The sequence below is a fragment of the Nerophis lumbriciformis genome, linkage group LG32, assembly GCF_033978685.3.
Source record: "Nerophis lumbriciformis linkage group LG32, RoL_Nlum_v2.1, whole genome shotgun sequence".
Lineage (NCBI taxonomy): Eukaryota > Metazoa > Chordata > Actinopteri > Syngnathiformes > Syngnathidae > Nerophis > Nerophis lumbriciformis.
This window is the reverse complement of record NC_084579.2, coordinates 8,857,363-8,867,601: the sequence shown is the minus strand read 5'-3', so window position 1 is coordinate 8,867,601 and position 10,239 is coordinate 8,857,363. Positions and strand designations below refer to the sequence as shown.

General features: G+C 42.6%; 1 protein-coding gene across 1 annotated transcript; it reads left to right on the top strand.

Moving 5' to 3' along the window:
• Positions 1 to 5,053: 5,053 nt before the first annotated feature.
• Positions 5,054 to 6,471, top strand: LOC133574859 (chemerin-like receptor 1). The gene is made up of 2 exons (XM_061927180.1): positions 5,054 to 5,124; positions 5,203 to 6,471. Exon 2 carries the CDS (start codon positions 5,216 to 5,218, stop codon positions 6,203 to 6,205), a length of 990 nt encoding a protein of 329 aa, XP_061783164.1. The 5' UTR covers positions 5,054 to 5,124; positions 5,203 to 5,215; the 3' UTR covers positions 6,206 to 6,471.
• The last annotated feature ends 3,768 nt before the right edge of the window (positions 6,472 to 10,239 follow it).

Genomic DNA, 10,239 nt, shown 5'->3' with positions numbered 1-10,239 from the left:
AGTGTTGATAAGCTTTTCAGTCTTAACCTCCAAAGTAAGCAGCAGGTTTGGCTTCGTTTTACGTTTAGCGTTAACGTCGAACACAAACAAACATAGCAACTTTATTTACAAAACAAGGTCAACTAATGTGACACTTGTTGTCATTAGCTAGCTGTTAGCTTAACTTACACACCGTCGCCATTAAGTGGAGTTATTTTTTTTTTTTTAAGATAAAAAGCTGGTTTACCTTCTCGTGGTAGAAGCACTGGGAGAAGAACTCCGGAACAGAGAGCCTCCTGGAGAGCAAAGTTAGAGGACTTGTGAGGCATTTCTTGGCCAGAGTGGCCGCCATCGTGATGCAGTGTGGAACAGCAAGAGTCGTGAAGACAAGTGGAGTGACGCAGTTTCAAAGACGAGCGGCTATAGACAAGCTTCGGAGCTACGTCACAGGAAAGGGGGCGTGGCTTTATATTCTACTGCGCATGTCAGGAGTTTCACAACATTCGGTAATCAATGTAATCATAGACATCTTATAAGGGTACGCAGCTACTGGCGCTGACGAGACGCGGGGCCGCCATCTTGGAGTGGTGATGCGCTCCACTCAGTGCAATTCATTTGGCAGCAGCAATGAATTGTCAGCGCATTTAATTCATCTTACCTTGCTGAATACCACTGATTTTCACGCGGTTTTTTTGTCATACGTGTAGCTATGATAAAGGCGTGTTTTATTATTCATAGTTTGCTTGACAGTAATAGGATATTCTCAGTGACGTGCGGTGAGGTTCATGACTGGTGAGGCACTGACTTCATCACAGTCAGATTTACAAACATATGAACCCTAAAGAGTATCTTATTCACCATTTGATTGGCAGCAGTTAACGGGTTGTGTTTAAAAGCTCATACCAGCATTCTTCCCTGCTTGGCACTCAGCATCAAGGGTTGGAATTGGGGTTTAAATCACCAACAATTATTCCCGGGCGCGGCGCCGCTGCTGCCCACTGCTCCCCTCACATCCCAGGGGGTGATCAAGGGATGGGTCAAATGCAGAGGACAAATTTCACCACAGCTAGTGTGTGTGTGACAATCATTGGTACTTAAACTTAACTTTAACTTTACACATACAAACTGTAGCACACAAAAAAGCACATTTAATTAAAAAAACGTTATTATGGTCTTACCTTTACTTATAAGTGCGGGAACAGTGGTGTTCGTGTTGGAGGAGTTGTGAATGAATGAAATATGAAATCCGTGCTGCAGTCTGCAGGTGTACTTAATGTTGTGTCCCTGCAGTCGTTCACGGCTCCTCCGGTTAAGTGACTTTTTTTGGGTGGATTCGGTCTTGCACGTGGAGGGTTTCGGTGTGGGCTTTGGTTGGTGTGGCGCTCCCGTCAGGGGGTGCATTCTACGGCGAGGGTGCATTCTCTACCACCAGGAGGCGGGATTACTGCGAGCCTCAGCCAGTGCGTCTTTTGCAGCAGTTTTATGATCGCTCAGCACAAGAAATACGTTACACACATACAGTTGTTGACAAAATACACTGTACATTATATACCTCAGCTAACTAAACTATGGAAATGTATAATATAATTCATATAGCAATACGGTCTCACTGCACAGCAGGCCAGCAGTTAGCCGAGTCCGCAATCCATGGTGAGGCACAAATAGAGTGACGTGCCTCAACTGACTGCTGATCACCGTCTCTTCTCAGTATTTGGACGGCAAATGTGAAAATTCAGCGATTTTGAATAAAAATAATCTAAAACTGGTGAAGTTAAATGGAAAATAACTTTATAGTATAATCACTGGATACATATAACAATTTAATTAAATTTTTTTCTTTTTACATTTTTTTTCTTTCCATGATGGCAGGTGAGGCCCCGCACGTCACTGGATATTCTTATATGCTATAAGTCAGTGTTTTTCAACCTTTTTTGAGCCAAGCCACATTTTTTGCCTTTAAAAAATCAGGAGGCACACCACCAGCAGAAAGCATTAAAAAAACGAAACTCCGTTGACAGTAAAAAGTCATTGTCGCAATTGTTGGATGTGACTTTAAACCATAACCAAGCATGCGTCACTATAGCTCTTGTCTCCAAGTAGGTGTACTGTCACGGCCTGTCACGTCACGCCGTGACTTATTTTGAGTTTTTTGCTGTTTTCCAGGTGTGTAGTGTTTTAGTTCTTGTCTTGCGCTCCTATTTTGGTGGGTTTTTTTCTTTTTTTTTGGTATTTTCCTGTAGCAGTTTCATGTCTTCCTTTGGGCGATATTTCCCGCATCTACTTTGTTTTAGCAATCAAGAATATTTCAGTTGTTTTTATCCTTCTTTGTGTGGACATTGTTGATTGTCATGTTCGGATGTACATTGTCTTTGCTCCACAGTAAGTCTTTGCTGTCGTCCAGCATTCTGTTTTTGTTTACTTTGTAGCCAGTTCAGTTTTAGTTTTGTTCTGCATAGCCTTCCCCAAGCTTCAATGCCTTTTCTTAGGGCAGGGGTCGGCAACCCAAAATGTTGAAAGAGCCATATTGGACCAAAAATACAAAAACAAATCTGTCTGGAGCTGCAAAAAATTAAAAGCCATATTACATCAGTGTGTGAATGTGTGTGTGAATGGGTGAATGTGGAAATACTGTCAAAGCGCTTTGAGTACCTTGAAGGTAGAAAAGCGCTATACAAGTATAACCCATTTATCATTTATTTATTTACATAGAGATAGTGTGTCATGAGATATCAAATGAATTAAGGACTTAAAAGAAACTAAATGACCTCAAATATAGCTACAAATGAGGCATAATGATGCAATATGTACATATAGCTAGCGTAAATAGCATGTTAGCATCAATTAGCTTGCAGTCATGCAGTGAACAAATATGTCTGATTAGCACTCCACACAAGTCAATAACATCAACAAAACTCACCTTTGTGCATTCATGCACAACCTTAAAAGTTTGGTGGACAAAATGAGACAGAAAAAGAAGTGGCATAAAACACGTCCTAGAAAGTCGGAGAAAGTTATACATGTAAACAAACTAAGGTGAGTTCAAGGACCGCCATAATTAGTAGGACAAAACGGCGCTCGCCAAATACTCGAATCAGTGAAGCATGTTTAATATAAACAGTGTGCTTTATAACAATTAGGGAGGTTTGTGTCATGTTTGTCCTCCTACAGAAACCATATTAAAACAAAAAATATATATTTTTCCCCTCAACTTTTTCCATTTTTCATACATTTTTGAAAAAGCTCCAGAGAGCCACTAGGGCGGCGCTAAAGAGCCGCATGCGGCTCTAGAGCCGCGGGTTGCCGACCCCTGTCTTAGGGGCACTCACCTTTTGTTTATTTTTGGTTTAAGCATTAGACACCTTTTTTACCGACACACTGCCTCCCGCTGTTTCTGACATCTACAAAGCAAATAGCAACCGGTTGCCACCTACTGATATGGAAGAGTATTACACAGTTACTCTGCCGAGCTCTAGACAGCACTGACACTCAACAACAACACACCATTTGCAGACTATAATTACTGGTTTGCAAAACATATTTTTAACCCAAATAGGTTAAATTAGATAATCTCCCACGGCACACCAGACTGCACAGTGGTTGAAAAACACTGCTATAAGTGACCAGACGTCCGAGATCAAAACTGGGAATATAATCCCACAGAAGGGGGGAAAAAACGGTCAAGTTAAAGAAACAATATGATGAGGTTATATATACTGTACATGCGTTTCTCCTACATAAACAATGTATGAATACATTAGATATCTATATATCTTAGGGACCTATGGACTGTATCTCTGTTGCTGCAGCAACAGAAAGTTTATTTTGTCTTGACACTTTGTATTGATATTTTGTATTACATTCTTCCCTTAAATGATAATGTTTACAGTGATTGTTTTATATGTATTTTTTTATGTATGTCGCTTCGGATAAAAGTCCCACACATTTCACGAAGGTGGGCTACACAAAATTGGGTTGGAAAAGCTAGACTGAATTTAGACTTGTATAATACTGTAAAGCCACTGTCCATCTGATTGTCTAGTTAGCTAACATATATTACCCCCCTACCCAATCTGGACTGTGGTCCTAACTTTTACCCCTTTTGGCTTTTACGAATCGTCCATCCATCCATCTTCTTCCGCTTATCCGAGGTCGGGCCGCGGGGGCAGCAGCCTAAGCAGGGAAGCCCAGACTTTCCTCTACCCAGCCACTTCGTCCAGCTCTTCCCGGGGGATCCCGAGGCGTTCCCAGGCCAGCCGGGAGACATAGTCTTCCCAACGTGTCCTGGGTCTTCCCCGTGGCCTCCTACCGGTTGGACGTGCCCTAAACACCTCCCTAGGGAGGCGTTCGGGTGGCATCCTGACCAGATGCCCGAACCACCTCATCTGGCTCCTCTCCATGTGGAGGAGCAGCGGCTTTACTTTGAGCTCCCCCCGGATGACAGAGCTTCTCACCCTATCTCTAAGGGAGAGCCCCGCCACCCGGCGGAGGAAACTCATTTCGGCCGCTTGTACCCGTGATCTTGTCCTTTCGGTCATAACCCAAAGCTCATGACCATAGGTGAGGATGGGAACGTAGATCGACCGGTAAATTGAGAGCTTTGCCTTCCGGCTCAGCTCCTTCTTCACCACAACGGATCGATACAGCGTCCGCATTACTGAAGATTTACGAATCGTAATTTATAATATTTACTATATATTACTACTTCTTTTTTCTGCTGATGCAATTTTTAAACCCTTCAAAGACTTCAACCAGTCTATATATTGTACATACATGAAAGACATAAGGAAGTTTCTCTCTCACCCTGCTGGAGCTCATTTCCAAGCTTTGGGAGAGCACTACACACCTTTTTAAAAAACCTACTAAGTGTTTTTAGTGAGGATTAATCAAGGGTGACACCCAATACTATAATACCCAATTCTATAAGAATATAGGAAAGTTTTGTCAGTAATTTTATCCTTTTCTTTGTTCACATGGCTCCATCTGAGTAAGACAAAATTACATTTGCACCAAATAAATTCAGTTTGTGCGGCTTTCGGTCAGGCACTGCCCAGGAAACAAGAAGTGGGAAGTTGCACAGTTGGATGGGAGTCAGCAAAAAAAAAAATGTAAGTCGGGATCACTTCTGATCGCATCGAGACGCAAAAAGTGAGTACTTTTCTTTGATGAAGCGTACTGATGTCTGGTGTGTGACGTCCACGGACGGTGTTTGTGTGAACATTCCAGGAGACTGGCCAAGATGAGTGTGGATTACAGAGAATACGATGATTACACTGCGGATAACGAGACAGAGACAAACTTCACCACTTTTGGCCCGCTGAACTTCGGCAGTCCTCGGTCTGCTTTCACATCTCTTCTGGTGGCTTTCAACGTCGTTATTTGCGTCGTGGGCCTGGCGGGGAACTCGCTGGTGATCTGGATCTGTGGATGGAAGATGAAAAGAACCGTGCCCACCACTTGGTACATGAGCCTGGCCATCTCCAACCTGCTGTTTTGCATCTTCCTGCCCCTGGAACTGATCTACATGATGACCTCGCACTGGCCCTTCGGACTGGTGCTGTGTAAGCTCATGTCCTCCGCTCTGTTCCTCAACATGTACAGCAGCGTCTTTCTCCTGGTTCTGATCAGCGCCGATCGCTGCGTGGTGGCGTCCTTTCCCGTGTGGTCGCGCAACCACCGCACGGTGCGGCGGGCCTCTGCGCTGGTCGTCCTCACCTGGCTCCTCTCGGCGCTCCTGACCTTGCCCTCGCTGATCCACAGGCGCACCGCCCCGCACGGAGCCGTCACCCTGTGCGTCACGCATTACGCCGACCCGCCCGGACACAAGGCGGTGGTGCTCACTCGCTTCACCTGCGGGTTCCTGCTCCCTTTCCTCGCCATCGTACTGTGCAGCACGGTGCTCGGCGCCAAGCTAAGAGGCATGAGCATCAAGTCCACCAAGCCCTACAAGATCATGGCGGCGCTCATCTTGTGCTTTTTTGTCTGCTGGGTTCCTTACCACACGTTTGTCCTCCTGGAGATACACATGAAGTCCCTCACCCTGGAGAGTTTCCGCACCGGGATGAAAGTAGGGGTGACTCTGGCGGCCTCAAACAGCTTCGTGGCCCCGGTTCTCTACATTTTCGTCGGAAACGATTTCAGTCAAATCCTGAGGAGCTCGCTGACGCAGAGGTTTGAGTCGGTGATGGCGGAGGATTTTCGTACCGGAGGCCTCGGTCGAGCTGTTTGATTGGACGCACAAAACATGTCAGTCATTGGTACGGTTCCATGATTCCTAGTATTCCTTCTTGAAAACAAATTGTTTTGGTGAAATACATAGTATTAACCTAACCCGGGGGTCTGCAACCCGTGGCTCTAGAGCCGCAAAAATGTATGATGGGGGAAAAAAAATATTTCAAATTTTAATATGGTTTCCTTAGAAGGACAAACCTGACACAAACCTTCCTAATGGTTAGCAATCCCACTGTTTAAATTAAACATGCTTGACTGATTAGAGTATTTGTCCAACTAATTTCACCGTAGTTTGTTTACAAGTACAACTTTCTCTGATGTTGCCACTCCTTTGTCTCTTTTTGTCCACCAAATGTTTTACACTGTGCGTGAATACACAAAAGTGAGCTTTGTTGATGTTATGGACATGTATGGAGTGCTAATCCGGCATATTTGGTCAGTGCATGACTGCAAGCTAATCGATGCTAACATGCTATTTAGGCCAGCTGCATGTACATATTGCATCATTTTGCCTCGTTCGTAGGTATATTTGAGATCATTAAATTTCCTTTACTTATGTCCTCTGTGTATTTAATTTATATTTGCATGTCGCATGACACATTATTGTATAGCTCGGTTGGTAGAGCGGCCGTGCCAGCAACTTGAGGGTTGCAGGTTCGATCCCCGCTTCCGCCATCCTAGTCACTGCCGTTGTGTCCTTGGGCAAGACACTTTACCCACCTGCTCCCAGTGCCACCCACACTGGTTTAAATGTAACTTAGATATTGGGTTTCACTATGTAAAGCGCTTTGAGTCACTTGAGAAAAAGCGCTATATAAATGTAATTCACTTCACTTCACTTCACTATATGTAATATTGGCTGCATTTCTTATAGTTGTTTGTGTGCCATGTTGTTCCAGACCACAGCAAACGTTACCCGGCTTGCAAAGATTGTAGGAAATCCATTGGAAGAACACACACACTCATCCATAACTTTAGCCATTCTAAGCCAGTCATTTCAAAGAGTTATCTCACCATCTGAGAAGCTTCCGTTTTACTAATGTTTTCCAATGTTGTAAAAATGTGTAGAATAAATATTACATTTCAACATTTATGTTAACGAAGATTTGTGTCAGCCGACACATAGTTATTTCAATAATAGGCTATTATAGCTAATATAGACACTTATATAAATACCTTCATTATAAGACCTATATAAGGCTTTTAAGTTTTTGCTTCAACATTTTGGGTTGCCGACCCCTGACCTAACCTAAATCCTTTGGTGCCCCTCCAACTTAATTGTGAAAAGATGCTGTTTCCAATCAATAGTGTTTAATTTTTATACTCCAGCCACTCTCTTCCTCATCCGACACGGATCACATGACGTCACAAAAACACAGTCTGAAAAAGATCATGATTTTACTCATCAGTTTAACAGCAACAGCATCTTCCAGTTTTAAAATAATTGTGTTCATGAAAATATATTTTTTCGCGCATGCGTACTAGGTCGCGTTGCGCCGGCGGACGGAAGGGGGAGGGGGTCTTAAACCACGGATAAGGTTAGGTGGGATTTACCCTGGATAACCTTAACAATGAGTGAGGAGACACCGACTGGTATGCTCACTGGCAAATACAGCCTGAAATAACTTTAGATAAAACGCTGTGCAAATAAATGACATGCACTTAAGTCATACTTGCCAACCCTCCCGAATTTTCCGGAAGACTCCCGAAATTCAGCGCCTCTCCCGAAATCCTCCCGGGACAAATATTCTCCCGAAAATCTCCCGATTTTCAGCCGGAGCTGGAGGCCACGCCCCCTCCAGCTCCATGAGGACCTGAGTGAGGACAGCCTTTTTTCACGACGGGAGGACAACAGGGTGACAAGAACTAAATCATCCAGACTAGAGACAAATTGTATTATTATGTTTATCTTGTCTTCAGTAATGCGGACGCTGTATCGATCTGTTGTGGTGAAGAAGGAGCTGAGCCGGAAGGCAAAGCTCTCAATTTACCGGTCGATCTACGTTCCCATCCTCACCTATGGTCATGAGCTTTGGGTTATGACTGAAAGGACAAGATCACGGGTACAAGCGGCCGAAATGAGTTTCCTCCGCCGGGTGGCGGGGCTCTCCCTTAGAGATATGGTGAGAAGCTCTGCCATCCGGGGGGAGCTCAAAGTAAAGCCGCTGCTCCTCCACATCGAGAGGAGCCAGATGAGGTGGTTCGGGCATCTGGTCAGGATGCCACCCGAACGCCTCCCTAGGGAGGTGTTTAGGGCACGTCCGACCGGTAGGAGGCCGCGGGGAAGACCCAGGACACGTTGGGAAGACTATGTCTCCCGGCTGGCCTGGGAACGCCTTGGGATCCCACAGAAAGAGCTGGACGAAGTGGCTGGGGAGAGGGAAGTCTGGGCTTCCCTGCTTAGGCTGCTGCCCCCGCGACCCGACCTCGGATAAGCGGAAGAAGATGAATGGATGGATGGATGGATGGATGTTTATCTTACCTAAAAATAAATATATTTATTAATTTTTTTTTAAATAACTAAATACATTTTTACTATATTTTGCTAAAAACATCACAATTAATTGTATTTTTATTTGTATAATTTCTGACTCCTTATTACATCCAGCCAAAGAATTATACATTAAAATAAACATATTTGAAATAATTAATTTTAAATGATCATAATAATTCATTTAAAATGACCATATTTAATTATTAAAATAATTGCATGTTTATCAACAACTTTAGCATTTTATTCATTACATTTTGAAGCTCTCAGAAGCCAAGCTATGTTATATTCCTTAATATTTATTTATGCAAGTTTGAAGTATCAATTATCTAAACACAGTTTTGTTTGCATATTTTCAGGATGTATATATATATATATATATATATATATATATATATATATATATATATATATATATATATATATATATATATATATATATATATATATATATATATGTATTAAATACTTGACTTGGTGAATTCTAGCTGTCAATATACTCCTCCCCTCTTAACCACGCCCCCCACTCTCCACCCCCCACCTCCCGAAATCGTAGGTCTCAAGGTTGGCAAGTATGACTTAAGTAAAATGAATGTAAACGTTCCATGGATTGATTGATTGATTGATTGATTGATTGATTGAGACTTTTATTAGTAGATTGCACAGTCCGTACAATTGACCACTAAATGGTAACACCCGAATAAGTTTTTCAACTTGTTTAAGTCAGGGTCCACTTAAATCAATTCATGATACAAATATATACTATCATCATAATGCAGTCATCACACAAGTTAATCATCAGAGTATATACATTGACTTATTTACATTATTTACAATCCGGGGTGTGGGATGTGGAGGGGAGGGGGTTTAGGTTTGGTTGATATCAGCACTTCGGTCATCAACAATTGCATCATCAGAGAAATGGACATTGAAACAGTGTAGGTCTGACTTGGTAGGATATGTACAGCAAGTAGTGGACATAGAGAGATCAGAAAGCATAAGAACAAGTATATACATTTGATTATTTACATTTGATTATTTACAATCCGGGGAGGTGGGATGTGGAAGGGGGAGGGTGTTAGTTTAGGGTTGCAGTTGCCTGGAGGTGTTCTTTTAGTGCGGTTTTGAAGGAGGATAGAGATGCCCTTTCTTTTACACCCGATGGGAGTGCATTCCATATTGACGTGGCATAGAAGGAGAATGAGTTAAGACCTTTGTTAGATCGGAATCTGGGTTTAACGTGGTTAGTGGATGACAATAAAATTGCACTTGCGTACAAACATTGTCATCTTTTCTTAAGCAAATGCTAATCATGCACGTGAGTAATTTAATGCTAATTCGAAAATGTGAATAATCCGATTTTTTTTTTTAATTACCTTTTAACAGCCTTATTACTAGGGCTGTGGGAAAAAATCGATTCGAATTCGAATCGCGATTCTCACGTTGTGCGATTCAGAATCGATTCTCATTTAAAAAAATTTGTTGTTGTTTTTTATTTTTTTTTTATTTTTTTTTTTCTTAAATTAATCAATCCAACAAAA